This window comes from Lycorma delicatula, chromosome 4, assembly GCF_047948215.1.
Source record: "Lycorma delicatula isolate Av1 chromosome 4, ASM4794821v1, whole genome shotgun sequence".
In the NCBI taxonomy this organism is placed as follows: Eukaryota; Metazoa; Arthropoda; class Insecta; order Hemiptera; family Fulgoridae; genus Lycorma; species Lycorma delicatula.
The window spans coordinates 29579908-29604839 of NC_134458.1; the positions used below are offsets into that span (position 1 = coordinate 29579908).

Sequence of the window (24932 nt, forward strand, 5' to 3'; positions counted from 1 at the left end):
TAAAACCAATACCCCATCTTTTGACTCGTTACCGTACTTTCCTTCTTGCAGCATAGATCTAGAGCAACGGTCTCCAAAGTGGGGTACGCGTACTCCAAGGAGTACGCAAAGTGATACTAGGAGGTACGCCAAAGAAACAGGCTCACGATCACTTCCGAGTGTATGATCGTGTATCACGTACGTTCGAGGTTCCCTTACCGGTCGCTGTGACTAGTTTCACTAGGATCTGGGGAGGTCAACATCATAAATGCACCGGCTTTAAAGCGCGCGCGCACGATGACAAATGGGAAGCAAGGCGCTCTGCCTTTGAGGAAAGATATCTCTGAACGTTCAACTAGAAACTGCTAAATTAGTGCGCATGCGCTTAAAAGCCGGTGCATTTGTGATGTTAAGCTCCCCAGACGCTAGTGCCTGGTTTCACGTCCCGGTCGTTCAGTAACTCACTGTGCAAGTGGCTGGTACGTCGTGTATCTGCATTATCATCGAGAAAACTTTATGAACTAAAATAGATAGCGGTGTGATATTAAACCGTAATATAGATAGATATTACCGTAATTAGATAGATATTATTATCATAGATAAAATGCTACTGATTTTAAACCCCTCACAAAATGGATGAACGGTTAAAAAAACTGCCCGCAAAGAAACCGCGGGTTGAAGATTATTCTGATAGTGCTTTTACTTCTGGTGAGCAACAAGTAATAGTGTTGATACTGATAATTGTTCAAGTTCATTAGCAATCGTGCCAAGAGATAAAAATATTAACTATACGGCGTGTACAAAAAAATTGTACCAGAAAGTTCGAAATTATAAACAGACTACTTAAAATTTGGGTTTACATCAAAGTTAGTCACTGATGAATCTCGTCCTACATGTGTATTACGTTATGAGATGTTATCTAATGCTTGTATGACGCCTATATGTATGTTGTAATAAGGCATTTAAAAACTCTATACATCCCGAATAAGAAAGCAAAGCTCTGACATTTTTTGAGCAACATTTAAAAGTACGCAATACTCAAGCTAGTTATTTTAAAAAAAATTGTTACATTTAATGGTAAATGTTTAGAAGCCTTTCTTGAGGTTTCTTTCTTAATAGCAAAGAATAAATGCCACACACCATTGACCACACGCCACTTGTTCCTACTGCAATAAAAATGGTACAAATAATTCACGGGGAAGAATATCCTGAGAAACTAAACTGTACTCCCTTGTCAGCAAATACCGTTTCTAGGCGTATATAAATTAATGCTGATAATCTAAAGTAACAATTATTAAAATAAATTACTCGATATGGAAAATTTGCTACACAAGTAGATGAAAGCATAGATGTCGCCGACTTTGCTCGGTTAATGGTAATCATTAGATATTTTTTTAATAACGAATCGCGCGAAGAACTAATTTTTTGTGAGCCTCTTAAAAAAAAACATCTTTACAACAGTAAACAATTTCTTTGTTACAAATAACATTTTACGGGAAAACTGTGTAAGTTTAACCGGTGACGGAGCAGCTGCTTTAACCGGAAGAAAAAAGGATTCAAGGCAAAGGTAATTGAAATAGCACCGCGTATGAAATTCGTACACTGTATAATCTACCGGCAAGCTATTACAGCAAAGAAATTGAAGCCAGAAGTACATCGTGTGTTGCAGAATGTTATCGGCGTAGTTAATTTTGTAAAAAGCAAGACCCTTAAATAGTAGAATATTTTCAATAATATGCAACGAAATGGGCAGTAGCCACGAAAATCTGTACCACACAACAGTCCGTCCGTTCTATCGTGGGAAATGCTAAAAAGAGTTGTTGAACTAAAAGATGAATTAGACATTTTTTATTTGGACAAAGATAAGAGTTCAGAGTTTGCCCGCTTTTTCAGCGACAAGATCTGATGATAGTATGTTACTTGGCTGACATTTTTTGAAAAATTAAACACGCTCAATTCATCTCTTCATGGAAAAGGTGATATTTTAACAATGACAGAAAATTACTGCATTTCGAAAGAAAATCGTGTTGCGGAGGGAAAATTTAGAAAAGGGATCTTTAGAAATCTTTCCATCACTGTGTGAATTTACTTCTGAAAATAAAGTAAATGTGGAACAAATTGTTATATCAAAGTCTTATGTCTACACATTTAAAAAATTGGAAGCATAATTTTGTAACCTATTTACAGATCTTTCTAGTATTAAAACAGAGTTTCAACGGGTCATAAACCCGTTTGCTGAAAATGTAATAATAGTTCATCTTTCTATTCCAGCTCAAGAACGGTTAATTGATATAAGAGAAAGAACATCACAGTCCGAATTTAAAGTAAAATCTCTTCATAATTGTGGATAGGCTTAAAAACCGAATATCCTGATTTAGTAAGCACAACGACGAATACAATCTTACCATTTGATTATACGTATCTGTGTGAAGTAGAGTTTTCTGAATGACAGCAAATAAAACCAATTTTTTTTTTTTTGTCTTCAGTCATTTGACTGGTTTGATGCAGCTCTCCAAGATTCCCTATCTAGTGCTAGTCGTTTCATTTCAGTATACCCTCTACATCCTACATCCCTAATAATTTGTTTTACATATTCCAAACGTGGCCTGCCCACACAATGTTTTCCTTCTACCTGTCCTTCCAATATTAAAGCGACTATTCCAGGATGCCTTAGTATGTGGCCTATAAGTCTGTCTCTTCTTTTAACTATATTTTTCCAAATGCTTCTTTCTTCATCTATTTGCCGCAATGCCTCTTCATTTGTCACTTTATCCACCCATCTGATTTTTAACATTCTCCTATAGCACCGCATTTCAAAAGCTTCTAATCTTTTCTTCTCGGATACTCCGATTGTCCAAGTTTCACTTCCATATAAAACCAAATACAGAAATAAATTAGAATTAGAACCAGATCTTCAAACTGCATTAACAGAGGGCATATGAAACCAGATTTTTCCGAAGATTAGTAAACAAATGCAATCGTATTGCTCACATTAAATTCTAATTCAAAATGTAAATTTGTAATTTAATTTAAATGTATATATATATTGTTTAAAATAAATAATTTGATTTTTGACTAAACACACACACACACACACACACAGAGAGAGAGAGAGCGCGAGAGAGAGAGAGAAATATATATATGTATGTATCTCATATGGAGTACAACTTATTATTTTCATCTTAGGGGTACGCGATCAAAAACGTTTGGAGATCGCTACGATAAAGCTATGATGCCAGGAAAGTAATAAATATTTTATTAATTAATGCAGGTTTATTTAAGGAATGCTTAGAGCTTTCAACTACTGACCGCCACCTTCAGACCGTCTCTGAAGTAATATTAAAAATCTTTTAGAGCTTAAAAAACCACGAACACGACATAATCGAATGAAAGACGATACATTAGCACGCAAATATTTTATTATTTTAAATTGTTTTTATTATAAATATTAGTTCGAGATGGTCGGAAAGCGACGACTAGCTAATATGCTAAGCGACTGGGTATAATAAAAAAACTCGTACGATAACGAAGGTAAATAAACATCCCACTCGCCAATGATCTTTGTCAACGTTACTTCCAGGAACTAAGAATAAAATTTAATGTCCCATATCAAAACAAACATACAAAAATCGTACAACGTATTTTAGTCCATCGAAAAACCCGAGAGATATAAGTCGACTCAAATAAAATAAATCGAATACTGCTACCGGACAAAGAAAAATAATGGTTCGTTGTCAGATTATCTCTTACATATTGAATGCATCAACGATTTTATTACTTTATTGCCTATTTGTTTATTTTATTTTTACATTTTCATTTCCAAATAAAATTGCCTGCCACACGTCAGTTTTTTTCTATATTAAATCGGTGCTTACACAGAACTTGTAAAATTTTTCCTGTCGATAGTAACAACAGAAGCCATTGTTTTTATTGTTTTCTACGGTGGCATTCTTCTTCTACCACTACTGACTGTAAGCAAAGGAAATTAAAAATAAAAGTTACCCGAAAATAAAATTTTTTTTCTATTTTCAGTTTTAAAAAACGTTTTTCTTCGTAAAGATAGCGACTAAAATCTAGTAACCTACGGCGTAAATATTAATATCATGCCGACAGACCCCATATTAAAATCCAATAGAAGAGAGACAGTCAATATAATTACATCTTGTCGATTCTACTAGTGTATCTCAGTTTATTGTATTCGATTAGCAGCAAACGGGTTAAATATGGACAAGACCAAATTAACTATTAGACTCAGACATTTAGCCAAATTTGTAAAGTTCTGCTGACTTAAGTCAGTCAGACTGCCAAAAAGTACGAGTCTCAGGCGACACGGAAGAATCCACCTCACACAAAATGATGATTATGCGACGACAGGAATATATCTGGAATTTCTAGATAATAAAAGGATTTGAGATCAGATAAATATTTACGATTTAAGTCGCGCTAAATAAATCTGTATCCTTAGACCACCTACGTTAAAAAATGCTGGGTGCAATTTCCATCAGGGTAGTTCTTTACGATTCCCTTTTCTTTTTAAACACATGACATTAGCACTCGATGTCTCTTACGAAAAATCAAAATAAATTGGATATTAGATATTTAGAATGTGTAATTAATGTACTGCGATAGAAATCAAGTTGTATGTTAAATATTAATATAAGTTCAAAACAGAAGACGCTGTAAAATTATACACATCAAAAGTCAAATTAACGATGGCAAAAAATATTACTCGAAAAACTTCCACCATTAAAAATGTAAAAACAAACGATTACATTCTTAAACCTACTTGTTTCTTTAACGACAAATATATTAAGTTTTTAGATGAAACTGCTAACAACTGAATTCACAAGATTACATTTTAACCGATAGTTATAGTATAGCGTAGTACACATTTAATGTAACAATTATACGTACACGTTACTATAACAGTACCTTAATCTGTACTACAAAAAGTTACAACGTAATTTCATTATCGACAAGAATTTATTAAAAGTAAAATGCCGATTAACTCGTGAAACGTAGCCAGCGTTCACAGACTACTACAGTACGGTTCAGGATTTAATTCCCAACAAAACTGGAAATTTAAAAAAAACATCTACCCGTACCAGACCTGCCGGATTTACCTTGGACGAGGCCCCAAGCAAATCGATATTTTTGAGGCCCCCCCGGAAGTTCCAATTGCCTATTATCCTACAAAATTTCATTTGATAAACATATAGGTTATGATAACAGAAATAATTAGACACAACCTAATACATTTTTTAATGAATTTTATCGACCTTAATTTTTCGTTTGAATTTTTAAGTAGTACGATTCGAATACATACCTTGTATCTTTGACTCAAGCAACGAAACAAGATGCTTCAAGAATCTGTGCCGGTTTAGACAAAGACGAACAAAACGTTTGACCAAGGCGTCATCTTTTTGTTACACATGGAAATGACGCACGGGAAAAAATGGTTTGCACGACAAACCAGTTTTAAAATATACTGTCATTATAATCTACGCTATAAATATAAATGAAGTTTTTACATAATTGAAGATAGCAATTACAATTATACATAAGTTATAAAAGTAATACGTAAGGTATTATAAATATATTCTTTATTTTTTGTTAATTTTACTTTTATTTTTCTAAATTTTTTACTTCGAGGCCCCTGTCAAAGTGAGGCCTCAAGCAGCTGCTTATTTTGCTTTATGGTAAATCCGTCACTGCCTATCTAAGGATTGTGAACGAGTGAAAAATAAATTCACACATCAGGAGGCGATAAAAAGTAGATTTCGGATCTCATCTGAAACTAGTCTTGAATATCCGATAGGCAAATCGGATGCCTACTGAACTTTGAATTTTTCGATCGTAAAAAACATAGCGGCATCGCTATGATTAACAGATTAGTAACGCTTACTAGCTCCTTCTTTCTGAGCCGTACCCCACAAAGGAGATTATCGACGTTCTATTTGTCAGAGCAAATAACCTATGTACTATCAGAATTAGAATACAGAAAGAATTTCATAAAAAAACAGGTCGTTTAGTGAATTTCCTACTGAATCCCACACAAACAAATGAAAAATTTTAATTGTAATCAGCAATTAAAACGGTTCACCGATCGATTCTTATGATATTCCAGAAGTTTGCGGTTATCTCGAGCAGTTTTGTTGAATCGGTCCTTTAGACAATCGCAACCGTTAATCGCGTAGCAAGTGTAACTATAACTCGTTATATTCCTGGGTTACCAAGCCAGGACATATCATCATTTACAACTCGATAACAGAATGTCACCGGAAGTAATTTTAGAACCGATGGCGTTAAAAAATAATTTATCTGATTTGACCTTCGACTTTCACATCGAAAGGATAACCCTTTGTATTTTCACGTATATATAAATCCGATCTGCATTTTAACAATTCACATACTAATGGTAACACATATAAATGCAATACAATCACTAGTTGCATAACAGTATGAGAAATGACATGAAATTAGTAGTTAAAATTTACGAGTAAAATAATATCAGGAAACCTCCACAAACAAAATGGCATTTCGTCTGTGAAGGAAAGACGAAATTACACTACCTGACATTAGTCTTTTTGAGCCGATTTGATAGCTTAGTTATAAAATACAATTTTGCAAGAGTTAAGTGTACGACATCCTGATAAGTTGCAACAAAGAGATCGACTAATCGTGAAATAATAATTTTAAAAAACTCGACAGGTTCCGTAAAAATACAATGGAAACTTGAAATAATAAAATAAAAAAAAAGGTTTAATGGATGACAGCGTTACAAAAAATTAAAACGAGTGAAAATTAAAACAAATTACAGAAAGTCAACGGTACTAATCGCAGCAAATCGGTACACTCGCCCCGCCACAAATTAACAACTTCCAGCGCTAAGATCGATAGTAGATTTAATCAAATGCACAGCTATTAATGATGTTTTTAAAAAGAAGACATATAAATAAAATAAATTTTAAAAAAGAGTTAGCATGACTACTCCATTACAAAAATATCAATAAACAGGCTGATAATATTAAAAAATATTGCCAAAATATAATAATAGTGCTCAAAAACTTATCCGATTATAAAGTACCATAAAAACAAATAATAAAGCGGACAATAAAATTTATATACAGGTGATTCAAGAGGAAAGGGAAATAATTTGTGAAATTCTACAATTTGACAAATTTTCATATAATCCGATAACGTCTTGTTATCGAGGTAAGATTAGAGAAAACGGATTTCAGTTCTTCCGGTAAAATGAGATCATATTGAAATTTTTAAGGCGTTGTATTAGGCGTAAACTTGATGGTTTCTTATGTTTTTTTGGCCTGAAAAATCGAATAAAATAAGTCCCAGAACTGTATTTCTCCATAGTTTTCATGATATCCAACCTAAAACAGAAATATTCGATGACGAATAAACTTGATGGTTTCTTATGTTTTTTTGGCCTGAAAAATCGAATATAATAAGTCCCAGAACTGTATTTCACCATAGTTTTCATGATATCCAACCTAAAACAGAAATATTCGATGACGAAAAACACGTTCTTCTAAGTTTGAAGTGCAATTAGTTTGTTAAGTAACTAATAAATGCGTAAATTTTATTATTTAAATTTGTAGAGAATCTATCTCTGAGAAAATTGATGTTACAAAGTGTATGAAGAAAATCTTTTTTTATTCAAAACAGAACAAAACTTAACAGAAAAATGTCATAAACAAATATCGGTCTTATACAAAGCTTCTTCCCGACACAAACAGTAAAATGCTACTCAAGGCGTTTCAAGGATGACCGATTTTCAATCGACCGTATGAAGAAAGCAACAAATTTCCCGTAAATACAGATTCTTCAAGATTTTTGGTTCTTAGACACTGTAGACACTCGACCGCAGCCCTGTCCGCCGCACAGCAACCCTTCGGCCTTCTTCAGCGACAGTTTATTTACAACTACTTTGGCAAATCTCGCCACTGAAATCTCTTCCAGTCCTAATCTGCTCGAAGTCTTCAGGTAAGAACATATGCCTCCTGCCTAACGTGTTCAAGACTTTGCCTTGCTCTAGCTGAAAACGGGAACACCGGGAAAAACAGGATAAGACGTCTCTTCAGTTCCACTAACAGGGCAACTATCCGTATAATGAAGCTCATATATCATCCTTCTTTCTTTTAAATAAGCACAGATGATCATCACAAGATATTCAGGAACATCGAGGGTCCTCAGTGCACTGATGATCGCAGTGTGTTTAACGCAGTTAAACGTGTTTCTTACATCCAAAGTCACAAGCACGCACATCTTGCCTTTGGATGGTCTCCGGCGAGCCGCCACAATCCTTTCTACCATTCCACGCACCGTAGACACCGCGACCAACGTAGATCTATTCCTACTGAAACCCTATTGTCGATCATTGATTCCACCTGCTTCTTCGATCGCGCAGGACAGCCGCTTAAGTATCAATCTTTCCAAAATCTTGGCAGCCGTATCAATCATTGACAGTGGACGATAAGAGGAAGGGAGCGTCAACTCCCTGCCCTGCTTCGGGATCAGTACTAAGCGTTGTCGCCTCCACCTTCCTAGAAATACACCTTCCTCCAGACACGCATTATAGGCATTCAAAAACGCCGCAGGATCAACCCGAATTGCCAACTTAATAATTGCGTTAGGCAAAAGGTCAGGTCCCGGTGCTCTATCAGTTGGGACGCGACTCACTGCTGCATCAAGCTCCCCGGCAGTAAACAGTGGTATCATCCCCAGCTCATCCACCTCATTCGAAAGCAGCTCGCCTCCAGCTGGAAAACGCGCCCCTCCACTATATTCACAATCTCTCCGGACTTACAAGTCATCGGAATTTTGGGTCTGACTGCTCTTCTAACCAGTAATTTATATGGTTTACCCCAAGGATTATTTTTCAATTCAACGATAAAACGCCTCCAGCATTCTTTCTTCGATTTCGCTATCAGCCAAGCAAGCTTTATAAAAACTTTATAAAATGCCGAATTTGCTACCCTTGCTGAGGTAGGATAGGTAGGATCTCGTCGCCGCCCGCCTAGCCCTGAGGCATTCCCTTCTTTTTACTGCAATCTCAGCCGTTCACCAATAAACAGGTGGACGGACCCTCCAACTGTACCAACGAGGGAGTACTTGGTCCCACGCACGTGTCAACGAATCGACCAAACGTGCAGACTTCTCCTCCGCAGTGGGAGCCTTGTTCACCGCTCGAAGATCCAGCCTCTCGGTAAAGGTACACAGGTTCAGTCCCCTAGAACTCCAGCCCTTCTTGGGCTGGAGTATTGTACTTGGATTGGAACTATTTCTAAAGAGTAAATCTTTTGTCTTTTAATGCCCGTTTATTCCAGATTACTGGAATTAAATAAGTGGATGTCCTTCCTGACTCTTGCATAATCAAATCTAATAGTAGCAGATGTATCGTGACAGATATCGTCTATTCGGTGGCACTTAATACTTTACTTTCATTACCAATGAAAGTAAAATAATTGGCGACTTTGGCTCTGTCCAACGGTATAACTTCCATTACGATTCATGAAATATTTATGAAAATGAGTGTAAACTTAAAAAAAAAGACAGTCCGCCATTTTTTTAAGTTTAAATAAAAAAAAAAATATGAAGGAGATGAACATCAGTCAGAGTTTAACCCGATCTTGCGGCTTTGTATCATAAAAAAAACCACCAAAAATCGTTTAGGAGCAGTAGTTAAAACATTTTGTGATTAACGTAAAACACATAAACTTTTTGGAACATTTTTAGTACAGCATGTTGCCCTGGAATAAGCTTTTTAATTTTGGCTGCTCTGCTAATAAATTCTTTTGCATACATGGAACTCAGCGTCCGTTATTACGGATGTAAATTAATCTTTTAGTACCATTTTTGCCTACATAACTTACAACGCTCAACAATGATTTTGTTGCATGGTCAATATTTGCTGGATCTGTGTTTTTGAGCGCCGAATACGAAGTCAGAATTTCCCTATCGGCCTCATATTTTTTGTAATTGCTCTTCCTATTTTCCAGCAAGAACAATATATTATTTACTTATTTTTTTTATTGCAGTAGTTAAGTTGCAAAATAAACTGTAATTTATTTGAGTTGATAAACAGCTACGAAAAAGAAGTATAATTATTATTATTAATTACAAAGAATTAAAACGATTACAAATGATACACATATGATTCATGCCATGTTTTTTTTATATAAACATAATTATGTCACCCATTAAGTCACATATTGCGCAGCGTACATGCCACTAATTTTGTTTTGATGACTGGGTGCTGGATCTAAATATTATACAGAATAAACAATGTATCATGCAAAAAATCTCAACTACATGAGTCAAATGCGAGATTATTGTGTGAAACACTTGTTGGTGAAGCTACTTTTACTACAGATTTGTGATTTTATTTTTTCGAATAGTCAGTGTATATACTACATTAATGCCTGTATAAAGTGTTTAAAGTTTTGTAATACATGTTTGTGAGTTTTTAATAAACAGTCACGCAGTTGCATTAACCATCCATCTATCCATTTTCTACTACTTTTGCAGAGGGGTAACATTAGTCTCAGAGGAGAAATATACTACACCGATTAAAATAAGATACGAACTATATATATTTTGGATCTAAAGTAGCTGATCAGGGGGCTCCTATATTTGGTGCAATTGATGTTGTTGATCGGTCGGTTGAATGTATTTCGTCAGATGACAGTTGCAATACCAATAGTTTGGAGAGAACTGAAGGATCACTTCATGGACTGGTATTTTTGTATAACGAAAATATCATATATAACAACTAAGACTACACGTACTGTTAAATACGCTGATATTCCTACTGCAACAAGACCAGTGCCTCACAGTCCACAGTTTCAGATTCCAGAACCACCTAAAACACGGGAATTAAATGAAGATGAAGCTGTTGATGTTGAAGATTGTGCAGATTTATCAGATGATGAACAAAGGAGAGACCCAGATTTATTAGGAAATACAAATACAGAATTACACTTAATTAATCAGTCAGAATTAAATGATCTCGTTTGTGATCTAAATTTATCAAAGAATGAAGCAGAGATTCTCGCATCACAACTGAAAGGATGGAATCTTTTACAACACAACAGTAAAATAGGTGCTTTCCGTGACAGTCAGTGTGAATTTGAATGTTTCTTCTTCCAGTGGGAGGACTTAATTTACTGTAACCACATGGAATCTTTACTAGAAGCTTTAGAACATATACAACATCCCGATGAATGGGGTCTTTTTATAAACTCCTCAAACATAGTTTGAAAGTCCTTCATATTGGAAATAATATCCCATCGATTAGTTCCTTTAGCTCATGCAACTCACGTGAAGGAGTCATATGAAAATATGAAACTTGTGTTAGATATGATTCGGTAAGAGAAATATTAGTGGAGACTTGAAAGTGATAGCACTGTTACTCTGTTTACAAATTAGGCATATTAAATTTTGTAGCTTCTTGTGTGAATGGTGCAGCTGAGATAGGAAAAATCATTATGTTAAAAAAGTGGCCAAAAAGAGAAATATTCACTGTAGAGAGAATGCTGTGAGCCACCGTAAATAACATCTAAGAAAATTTACCTTCCACCAATACACATTAGCTAGGTTTAATGAAAGATTTCCTTAAATCAATGGATTGTGATTGCACTGGATGTAACTTTCTAAAAAAACAAGTTCCCTTATATAAGTGATGCAAGGATAAAGGAAGTATATTGTTGGACCGCAAAAAAGAAGACTAATGAATGATATTGAATATTAAAACAGTTTGAATGGCTGTGAGGTTGCTGCATGAAAATCTTTTAAAAAATTTGCAAACAACTTTCTTGGATATCATAAGGCAGCACAACTACAATCATAACCACAAAGAACTTACAACTGAGTCTCTTAAAAAGTACATAACAGATGTAATATGTCACTAAAGATCCACTTCTTAGATTCTAATTTGGATTTTTTCCCCTAACAATCTTGGTTCCCTCTATGAATCATGAGACCTTGCCGATGGTGAGAGGGCTTGAGTGCTCAGTGATACAGATTAGCTAGACCGAAGGTGCAACCATATCAGAGTGGTATCTGTTGAGAGCCTTCCATGGTAAAATATTTCAAAGGTAAACTAGTCCACCACTTGGATCTCCAGGTGGGGATTGCTAAAAAAGGAGTTACCAGAAAATTAAAAATAACATTCTACAAGTTGGAGCATGGAATGTTAGAAGTATAAAAAAACATTGGTAGTTAAAAAATTTAAAAGAGGAAATGGGTAGGTCAAATACAGATGTAGTAGAATTAGCAAGGTTCGGTGGGAAGAGGAAAATGACTTTTGTTCAGGTGATTTTAGAATAATTTCAAATAAAGAGCAGGCAGGAGTTGGTTTCATAATGAGAAAGAAGAAAGGAAAGAGGGTACAGTATTTAAAAAATCATAGCGATAGAATCATTGTAATCAGGATAAAATCAAAATCCGATGTTTGTTAATGTCTATTTACCTACAAGTGCCCATGATGATGATGATGAGGTAGAGTGTGTATACAAAGCAATTAAACACATAAAAGGGGATGAAAATTTAATGATAGCTGGAAATTGGAATGCAAGCATCAGAAAAGGGAAGGAAAGATATATTGCAGGTGAATATGGGCTGGGCAAAAGAAATGAAAGAGTAGAAAAACTTATTGAGTTTTGCACAAAGTATAATTTAATGACTGCCAACACCCAGTTTAAAAATCATAATAGAATATAGACATGGAAAAAGCCGGGCAATACTGCAAGGTATCAGATAGATTATATCATGGTTAAGCAAAGATTTAGAAATCAATTCGTTGACTGCAAAACATATCCAGGAGCAGACATTGGTAGCAACCATAATTGATAGAAAACATTGAATATCAGAGGATATATTGCAGCTGGTGGATGAGTTTAGAAAGTATAAGAATGCTAGTGATGAAGAAGGTAAAAGGAACTATCGACAATTAAGAAAAACTATAAAAAGAAGTGCAAATTAGCAAAAGAAAAGTGTTTAGAAGTGGAAAGAGAAATGATCATTGGTAAAATAGATGGAATCTACAAGAAAGTTAAGGAGAATTTTGTGGTATAAAAGTTAAAAACTAATAATGTGTTAAATAAAGATGGTACACCGATTCATAATATGGAAGAAAAGGTTAATAGGTGGGTGGAATATATTGAAGAGTTATACAAAGGAAATGAATTAGAAACTGATGTTATAGAGGAAGAAGAGGCAGTCGAAGAGGATGAAAAGGGAGATACAATACTGAGATCTCAATTTAATAGAACATTAAAGGATTTGAATGGAAAAAAGGCTCCTGGAATAGATGGGACACCTGCAGTTTTACTGCGCAGTGCAGGTGAGGAAGTGGTACATGGATTATACAAACTGATGTGTAAACAAGGGAATTACGAAAAAGGTGAAGTTCCATCAGACTTCAAAAATAGTGTTAGTGCCATGATACCAAAGAAAGCAGGAGCAGATAAATGTGAAGAATACAGAACAATTAGCTTAACTACTCATGTATCAAAATCTTAACCAGAATTCTGTACAGAAATTGAGAGGAGAGTGGGAGAAGACCAATTTGGTTTCAGGAAAGGTATAGGAACAAGGGAAGCAATTTTGGCACTCAGATTTATAGTAGAAGGAAGATTAAGGAAAAACAAATCGACATACATGGCATTTATAGATTTAGAAAAGCCATTTGATAACGTACGCTGGAATAAAATGTTCAGCATTTAAAAAAATTTAGGGATCAAGTATAGAGAAAGAAAAACAATTGCTACCATTTACAGGAACCAAATTGCAACAGTAATAATTGAAGAGCATAAGAAAGAAAAAAGCGTAATAAAAAAGGGAAATGGATAAGGATGTTTCCTATCCCCGTTACTTTTTAATCTTTACAAAGAACTAGCACTTTATGATGTTAAAAAACAGTTTAGATCCAGAGTAACAGTACAAATATAAAGTGACAAATGAAATATTGGGGCAAATCGATGAAGAAAGAAGCACTTGGAAAAATAAAGCTAAAAGAAGAGACAGACTTATAGGCCACATCTTAAGGAATCCTGGGATAGTCACTTTGATATTGGAGGGGCAGGTAGATGGGAAAAATTGTGCGGGCAGGCAACGTTTGGAATATGTAAAAAAAATTGTTAGGGATGTAGGGATATACTAAAATGAAACGACTGGCACCAGATAGGGAACCTTGAAGAACTGCATCAAACCAGCCAAATGACTAAAGACAAAAAAAAAACAATGCTGTAGCTGTGAGTGACAAACATGGAGAACAATTTCATCAAGAAATATCTACTACGGAAACACACTAACAAGGAAACTGGAACCCAACAAAGCTGGCTGACTACTGCTGGAATCTCAGGACTGATGTACCTACAGCAAACTACACCATAAAATCCCACAGAAGTAGATTTTAGGCATGCAGAAATTGCATATACAATATTGTTAACTGCAATCACAATGCTTTCCTAAAAAAAAAAAAAAAATAAATGGTAATTACAGAAAGACTATGAACAATAGAAAGAAACCACTTACATGTTTGAAATCAGTTTCAAAAATATTATAATATTAAGCTATTAACATTCTTGTAACAAACAAAATTTTGTTGTCAGTGTTATCAATGATTACTATACCATACATATATATGTATATGTATAGAATTATTTACAACTGAATTGATATCTGTTAATTAAAAGTGGCCTGATAGTTTTTGAGAAAATGTAAGGCCACACATCATGGGCAAAGCAGCAGAAGTTTATCAGAATTATATTTCCTAAAGCTATACATTCTATTAAAAATTTGTGTGCAAAAAAAAGATGGTTTTTTATTTCTTTTTTAATCAATAAAACCAATGTTATAGTCAGTTTTAATTGATTACACTTAAAAATATTAAAAATAATTAACAACTCACAATCATATTACACAGGAATTGTTCTTGTAAAGGATCCACTTGACGCTAATTATATAACTTTTCCTCAATGGAGATATATAACACCACTATTGATGTCATTTTGAAATTGTTAGGAAATCCTTTATATTATTGAACAATATAGTAGTGGTGTTTCAGGTTAATAAATTATTTGTATATGTTAAATTTAGCGTGTCTTTAAGTTTCATAATGTTCAAGTGTGTTGAAATCAGGATTGTGTGCTAATGTAAAATTTGCATGCAATTCTCTCTCTCTCTAAATATATATATATATATATATATGTAAGTATGTATGTATGTATGTATGTATGTATGAATGAGATGAAATTCAATGGTTGACTTTGTAGTTGTGTGTAATGTATGCATATATTTTGTATATGTTGGTAAATGTCTGCATTATCTGTTCAATATAATACTCAGTGAAATCACTGCAGTTTAATTTGTATATTTTGTACTTCTGATGGTAACACAATTATCTTCTTTTATGAAAATGATAGCAATTTTATGACAGTTAGTTGAAGTATTGTGTATTTTTTGTCACTATCTGTTTTTGGTTCTGTTTGGAATTTTATGTAGCATGTTTATAACAACTGTTAATGGTATCTATTAACCTATTCCACATGTTTTATTATATTGAATTCTTCAGTGTAGTTAATTGTATGCTGACACAGACTTGCATACACATTATATTGTAATATAATGCTTGCAATAAAGCTACATGTTTATGCTAATTTTTAATAAGTGACAAAATGTATGAAAGATGTTCCAGAAAGACAGCATACTATTTCATTATTCAGAGAAAAGCGACAAAAGGAAAGAGCTTGATTACCATCTGGCTTGTATAATCAATTTAGATTTGGGTGTTTTTACTGATCAAATATCAATTGTCATTGTTTACACAATTCACTATAATGGGTGTCCAAAAAAGACCTCCGCGGTTTTAAATAAAATTTACTTTATTACATTCAGAATTATAAATGTATGTTTTATTATATAAAACTACAAAATTTGAAGTCTGTTTTACCTCTTAATGTAACTCATTATAAGCACAGTTATCCACTCCAGACATCAAACTGATAATCCACTTCATGCTACACTCTGGCAAGCTTGTCTGCAAGTTGTTTTCACGTCTGCTGTTATTCTTTGGCACTGTTAGTAAAGTGACTGGATTTTTTCTTTGTATATGTATGGCTTTTATGTAGCCTCAAAAGAATAAATTAATTTGTCAAATTAGGACTTCATGGGTGAACAATGGGAGCTTCTCTGCCAATCCAACCTTATGGAAATCAGTTGCTGAGCATAGTTCGCACAACTTCTGCATGATGTGGTGGGGCTCTATCCTGTTGGAAAATTAGATCCCTCCATATTTTGAGTTTACAGAAACACAAAGTTCTCTAACATATCTGAATACACTATGCTTGTAATAGTCTGCTCGCAGAAAAAAAACAGCCCAAAAATTCTATTATGCATGATACCGCACCGGACATTCTCTTTCTCATTGGATTTTCTAAGCTACAAACTCAACAATTATGGCAATTCACGATTCCATGAACATGAAATTTTGCTTCATGAGAAAATAAATGCATTTGATGATATTTTTCATCAGCAGAAATGAAGTCAACATGATTGTTACAAACTGAACTCTTTGCAGTTTATACTTAGGTTTAATTTGATACAGTAGCTGCAGTTTATACGCACAAAGTTTCAATTGTTTGCAAGCAACATGGACAGTACTTTGGTGCAAACCAAAAAAATAACCAGCATCTGAAGGAACGCATTATTGCTGAGGTAATGTTAAACCTTTAACATTCATTAAATGTTAATTTACTGAAATGTGCCTTGAATGGTTTTTTCCACAGAATGAATGATGTATTTGTCACTATAGTGGACATTTAACTGATAAAATTTCAAAAAAGTGAAACCTGTATACTAAATTACATACAACAAACTTCCTTTTATAGTAGTAGTTTCTTTTTTCATCCAACCTACCACCTCACTAAATAGGTTTGTAAACACTCTGATCAACTGGGACACACAGTATAAAAAGAATTACTGGCATGAAAAGTATAAGGGCATTACTGGCATGAAAAGTATACCTCAAGCATTCACTACCAAAATGTTATGTATTTGTTTGGATTTTCTAACAATATTCTGGATGAAATTTATTACTCAAGAACTTTGTGACTGATTTGCATGAAATAAAAATAAAAAGATTTGATTTTGACTCAATCCATTCAACCATGTCAAGTTATTTGAACAAAGTATACAGTACTCATAAGCGATAACACTTACTTTTATTTTTAACAAAAAAAAAAATTGCTCAAAAACCAATTAACTAAAATCTAAAACTAAATGGCCGTTTTGAGTACAACGAAACTGGTGGTTTTTTAATTTTTCCATTTTCAAATTTATTTCAATAACCAGTTAGCAGAGTTCTCTCTTTACATAAAATTACAATGTAATATTAAAAAATATTACTAACATTTTATAAATACTTAGAAATCTTTCTTCTGGAGGAACCTTCAGAATTCATTATATACCTCCTTTTTTAGTGGAAATACCATTGGTAATATTGTTAATGGCTCTCATCTTAACTTGTTTTTTTTATTATAATGCGAACAAAAATTCATAAATGAACATTATGCACACGTCACTTGTATCCATAGCGGTTCATCATTCACTATAAATTTTATTCATTAATTCTAATCATGTTGTTTTTAATCAATTTAACTTGTGTGCAAATATTATATATTTTAAGTATTGGGATCTTGTGTTTTATATGCTATTTTTAAAATTTGCATGTTGCAGCCAGTATTTCCAGTGTAATATTTATGTAACCACTGAAGCTTAACTTTTATATTCCTGGATTCCTGATTTCAGAGTGTGTTTTATTTTTCATTGTGATACACTAATTTACAACACATCTAATATCATGTAATCACGTCACATTTACAATAAGATCAGAAATTTAAATCATAACAACACATTACAAGAAAACATAGTTACACATAAACTACAATGTACCCAGTTCTCATAAACAATTACAAAGAGACACAAATCCCATTTTGTGAGCGATGGTTACAATCAATAGGGCTGTTCTTAATTTGCATTTGCAATATATGGCAACAATGAATGAACCCATGCTAAACATTTCTGATTTTAGGAAAGATAGTGCATTTTGCAATGTCAGCACTAAACAACAGAGAGCAAATATCAAATGTTATTGGTTTATTTTAAACCAGGGAAAAGTGGATATGATACTATGCAGGTGAAAAGACAACTGTATTGGCATACATGTTTATCTCAAGTAATATGGGAATCCCTGAAGATGAAGATCCTGGTGACCAATAACAAGTACTCAACGCAAAAGTAATAGAGAAAATCTGAGACCAATGTGTGGATATTAATAATTGCAATACATTACAATAATTGTTTTAACTGTGAGGCAATTCATCAAATTTAAAAAGAAATGATTTCAGCTAAAAGAAGATTGTTTCTCAGTTTATGCCACAATCATTTTCAGATGATCAAAATACATGATCTTGAGCATATGCAAAAGTCATCCTTTAAGATAGAGGTAGAAAATTTTAACAACCAATCATTTACAACGAAACAAACAAAATCTTCCTTCTACCTTTTTTGATTGTAATTTATATTATATAAATTGAAAATAAGATGAGATACAGAAAATACATCAAAAGAATACAAAAATGAAGTTGTCCACAATTAATTTTAAAATAAAACAAAATACAACAATAAGAACTCAATTGGGATAGCAAAACATCAACAAAAACAATGAAAAATTAGTAAATTACTCTAATAAAAATAAACATAACTATAATACTCTCTGTTAACATTTTGAAAAAAACTGAATAATAACATATCAGTTTATTATTCAGAACTAATTCAAGTTTATAGCAAATCAGGCTAAGTATACTAAAAACTAACACTTCATACTACTTTGTTGCAACAATCATGTTGTTATATGTTATAATGTGCCACAGACACAAACTGTGTTGAAATCTAAACACACTATGTTTAAAGGCATAAACACTAAATAAACTGAAAAAGGACAAAATTAAATCAACAAAATAAAAATAAAAGCAAGATATTTATTTTTTTAAATAGGCCATCGTGTAATATCCAATTAATTGAAATGTAAAAAATTGTAATAAAAATTACTACATATCCATAAAAAAATCTATAATACAATTTTAGAAGAGATCAGAATTTTAATACAGAAAAGATCTTCTGGAAGCATACTTCCAGAAAATTAGATGAGATATGAATTTTATTGATTTATAAACAGTAACCAACTTTCATAAAACTGATTTGTGAATAAATAGTCTAAATAATGAATGATGCTGTTAAGATAAGGTAAATGCAAATTAAGATTTAGTATGATGCACTTAACTCAATTACGTTTAAAATTTAGAATAGTCTTGACTAACATTAGTTAGCATTAGGTAAACAATAATTAAATAAAACTACACAAAAAGGTTTGGTACTCGTCTTTAATCTATAGCAACAAGATATTTTTAACTGTTTCTCTTTAATAGATTACTACAACCACTCCTTAACTTAATGCAGTTTGATTTTCATAATGGCATATTCATCACCAGTAACCAATGATTTAAAAAAGGCAGCACTTACTGTCTGTTCTTTTGTTATCAATATTTACGGTAATAAATGAAAACTATTTAAATATTGGAGACAACAAAAACATTATAAGAATCAGATCAGTAGCTGAGCTGTAACAAAATAGAAGAGATACACTAGATTGTACAACAATGTCTGACAACTGGAAGAGATTGAAAAATAGGTTGTTGAATGCCTGACTAAAGAATAAACGTGATAGTAAACTACAAGTAAAATTTCACTTTCTTTTCAACAGGAGCATATAGAAAATAAGCATAACATAAAAAAGAGATTACTGAAATGATAAAATGCAATATATATATATATATATATATATATATATATATATATATATATACTATATTTTATGTGGTACAAAAAACTACGGACAATCAAAACAAATGTAAGAAATAAGAAGCACAAATTATTTTAAAATATCAACTCAAATACCTTATAAGCAGCAGAGGTTTAGTAAAAGTATGCAAAATGGTGAAATAATAGAGTAGGCTCAATAATAGTACAAAATTCTGTGAATCTATTTAAGCAACATAGTAAATGTAAAAACAAACAAAAATAAACAAAAAAAATATACAATGTACAAATTAAACTAAACTGGCTAAAATAATCTACAAGGATTAATCATATGACAAATGAGAACTGACCAATTTAATTTCAGAATGATAATTTTTTTACAATTTAATCTAATTAATAATTATTATGAGGCACAGTACAATAAAAAATAAATTTTAGACACAGCATACTGACTTTGAGCTTTTTAAAAAATGCTCAAAGTATGATTTTACTTTTAATAATGCTCAAAGTATGAATAAGTAGTAGTAATAGCTGTAATCATATGACAAATGAGAACTGACCAATTTAATTTCAGAATGATAATTTTTTTACAATTTAATCTAATAAATAATTATTATGAGGCACAGTACAATAAAAAATAAATTTTAGACACAGCATACTGACTTTGCGCTTTTTAAAAAATGCTCAAAGTATGATTTTACTTTTAATAATGCTCAAAGTATGAATAAGTAGTAGTAATAGCTGTAACCTATATTCTAACTGAAACCAATTACATTAAATTTCTGTTTACTTTAAACATTTACTACTGTAAAATTGTTTAAAAAATAAAACGTAGTTGCTAAAAGTTCACAAATTATTTTGATGTGACCAACGCTCCAAATGGATAAACCGTAATATTATGGCCTAAATCAAGAATGTCATCTGTACACGTTAATTATATTAAATATTCAGTCTATATTAAATATTTGGCCTATAATCTAAATTGATCCTAACTACACCAAATCCCAGAATGTAACTGTAACATACAACCTTATTTTAAACAAAACAAATTGAACATCAAAGAGGTTGTTACTTAAACAAACAACAATTAAATAATAATACAATTCAAATATTAAAAACATATGTAAAAAATGTACAATTCCCACCTAAAAGAAATGTAAAGTTTGTATTACATTTTACAATTAAGATTAAATTTTCTAAGTAGGAATCCTAAATATAGATATTTGGTTAGGTAATGTCTAGTATAAAAGAATTCTAAGTTCTCAGCAATAACTGATGAAAATGCTAACAAATATTTGTAACTATAGAATCAAAACGTTTTTCACGCTACGTTAAAACATTTAAACACGGTAGAAAACGTTAAGATTGTGAGACATAACCTAAAATTACCTATACCAATATTTTCAAAATAACAATACTTAACCTTAGGTGTGTACGATACAAAAGTAATACTCAAGTTAAGAAATTTTAATCCAATAAACAGCTCTAAAATGTTTACTAACCTGAAATGTCTTTACAGCATCTTCAACCATGAGAAATTTTGTCAGAAGTACAGATAAGCATAACTGTTTGTGATCCCAAGCGTATAACACATCTTCTGCGAATTCTAATATATTTCTAGGATCACAAAGGTTAGGTCCAAAATTATAATCCGATAAAAGTTTATACCATTCAGTTTCACTTAACTTTAAACGATCAGCTGAAGAAGCCATGCTTTCATAAAAACGTAAACAAGCACGAAACCTTCACGTGTAACGGTAATCAAGATGGCGATCACCTTATTACCAACTGTACAAAAAAACCATATAACAAGTTTAACATAAATTTAAAATTATAAGTTATTGTTAATTATCAATTTACATTAGTTAAATTATTTAACAGTTTTTATCAAACTGAAACCATACTGCTAACTTTGAAAATTATATTAAAACAATAATAGGAAAAGTATGTTTAGACATTTACACTAAAACCATATCTGTTGTTTGTTTTAAATATAATTATAACTCATTTATACATTGTAATAATTTTAAAAAATGTTTAAAAAACAAAGAAAGACAAAAGTCAACCAAATTCGACTACGTTAAAGCTTTCCCTCGTTAAGTCATTCCAATCAGTAAAAAAACTAAGTTTTCTTTTTTCATTGTTTTATACCAGCAACCCCCAAAGCTTTTATTACACTACAAAACGTTGTTCCCTTGCTCCAGAAAATGATAACAGATTTCGGTGAACTTGTCATTAATGACAAGCGATTCCCAATAACTTATAACTGTATTATTGTTGTTTTGCCCCTTACACCCTTCAGAAAAATGTAGTTTCTTAACAGATGTTACAATGAAGCTGCTTTTTTATAAAATGATATAGACCAGAAAAAACATTATTTCAATCTCTGCTTACCATTGTCTGCAGCTATATAAAGATTATTTTCTTTACCATTATAAATATAAAAACCTAATACTAAATTTCTTGATTATATAATACATCAGAATGTAGGCAGATGAAGAAATGATATGTTCTACTTGAAATCAAAAGCTGTAAATACTAACTTTTCATCAGTTGTGCAATTTGCTCAGCTGCTTTCATCTCTGTATAAAATACTTCACTTCATTTTCATAACTTTTTGTAGGATCTTCACTAAATATGATAGATTTTAAAAATTGTTTAAAATTGTTCACATTACACAGACACATCTGCCCTCTGCATCCTGAATGAATAAGTGAACTGTTCAATATTATAATTCCATCAAAGTTAATGAATAATATTACACATAAATTTCTTTACTTAAAATTATAACTTTACAACATTATATAATCTTCTGGATAATAAAAACAGCTTATACATTATTGAAACACAAAAAAGGAAATGTTACAAAATCCTTTCAATCGCAATACACTACGATACAATAAGTATCGCAATATACATACAAGGACACTAGAGAGGCAAGAAGGCGCAGTTGACACTGTTGCAGTTATTGACATAAGTGAAATCACTGAGGGCAAATTATTAGATGTGCTGGTGATGAGGGGCCCGAAGGTGGCATAGCTGTTGAGTGCTTCAGGGATCCGAGCAGGGAATGTACTGACAGCCACTATGGAGGTGAAGCTTGTTGGCAAGGAGACCGATCAGGAAAGCCTTCCATGTGGTTGACGTCGACTCTGGTGCTGATAATGACCTCATCCAAGTATTGATAGAAGTCTTCTGCAATATAAAATACAACAATAGCGGGAGCATGGGGTCCTTACAGGCAGAAATTTATGGCACTAAGTCTGCCACCTATGTTTGAAAAATCCTTAAGTGCGACAGTAGGATGACGGGGCAGAATTATTATGTGACTGTCCCGGGTGGCAGATCTCCTTCTGCATGGCAGAATGAGTTGATAGTTGAATCTACGCACAAGATGGTGACGCTTGTTCTGAAACCAACAACGTCGTACGAAGATCTTTCGAAAACAGTTAGATCCGAGGTTGCGGTCCCCGGCCAGGCGGAAATCCTTTCCATTCGGAAAACGGGGGACCGCATGTTAAGTAAAATAAAGGAAGACAGAAGAATAATGCGGATGCATTTAAGAAGGCGGTCGCTACCGCCTTAAAGGATGGCTCGGTGCACACTAGGACTAAGACTACCGCACTGAGAATCCGAGATCTCGAGTGCGATATTCAGACAAAGGAAATCCCGGAGCCAGAGGACTCCGGGAGGTCGCTGGACCGGAACTCTCCGGAGATTTGCGCTACATCAGAACGGGGTATGTTGACACCAAGGTTGCCATATGCAGGCTGCCGGTGGCACTAACGGCAACGATTGCACAGAAGGGCCGAGTCAGAATAAAGCTAGTTTCGTGTCGTGTCGACATTACAGACCAACCAATGAAATGCTATAGATGCTTCGAGATCGGCCATACGGCTAGAGGATGTCGTGGGGACGATAGGTCGGAAACATGCTTCAACAGTGGAAGCGAGAACTACACGGCCTCAGACTATAAGGAGGCGTCCAGGTGCTTGTCCTGTGGCATCGAGGGCTCCAGATGTCCTCAACTGAGTGCCCTAGAGGAGCCGGAAAGGATATTGCGAATGAGAGCCGAAAGAGAACTGGCCCGACAACAGCACGGAAAGGAAGATTGTACAAATAGATTTAATCCATGCTGCTCTGGCGGCTCACGATCTATCGGCCAGGTATGCATCGGAAATCGGCGCGGACCTCGAGCCCATTTCCGATGCATTCCGTACATCTCCGAGCCGTACATTACTGGCTACCGATTAGAGTGGAATCTGTCGGGCGTCGGACGCGCTGCCATATGGACATACAGTACTACGCCTATCCGAAATATATACCTGTGGGAGAGTTTCGACAGGTTGAGGGCAAGGGCACATGTTCTATACGTGTTACATGTCACCCAACATTACGACAGAGAGATTTCAGGAGAAACTAGACTATATTGCAAGGGATCTCCCCGCACACTGCCCCGCTTTTCTTGCGGAGGACTTCAATGCGTAGTCCAGACAATGGGTCTCGCAAGAACCGACTTCCACGGGAGACTACTATCGGAGACCGCTGCGACACTCGACCTTGTTTGCCTGAACGATGGTCGCCATTACTTTTAGAAGGGGTGCATCGAGATTCTTTGTGGTTATAACGATCATGACCTCAGACTAGGCAATGCGCATCGCCGGTCTCTCCGGAAGCGACCACTAACCGGTAATCATAATAATCACTGAGGAAGGATAGGTGGAGACGGCCCACCCACGTTTACGTGCTGGAGCACCAGGGGCTTGCAAACTGGTGTTTTTGTAGAACAGCTTGAATTCAGTGCATTACGGGAAGTATACACGGCAGAAGAGAAAAATATCGACTTGTGAGCTCACTCAAGACGGCATACTCTGTATTACCGCGGATATATTCCAGGAAGGGTCACCCGCCGGTTTATTGGTGGACCGCCGAGATATCCAAAAAGAGAGAGGCGTGTTACAGGGTGAGGAGACGTGTAACGAGGACGCGTCTCCCAGCCTTCAGGGACATTTATATCGCCTAATATCGGAATATCAAGAAGGGCCTCTTCATAAGTA

At 33.8% G+C, this 24932-nt stretch overlaps 1 protein-coding gene across 1 annotated transcript in view; it reads right to left on the reverse strand.

The window, feature by feature from the left end:
* Positions 1–21642, reverse strand: part of mbo (Nuclear pore complex protein Nup88) — a 368973-nt gene extending 347331 nt beyond the window's left edge. The window contains exon 1 of the mRNA XM_075362597.1: positions 21378–21642. Coding sequence (XP_075218712.1) covers positions 21378–21587 — 210 coding nt within the window. The 5' untranslated portion in view covers positions 21588–21642. The remainder of the gene's footprint in view (positions 1–21377) is intronic.
* Between the last annotated feature and the right edge of the window lie 3290 nt (positions 21643–24932).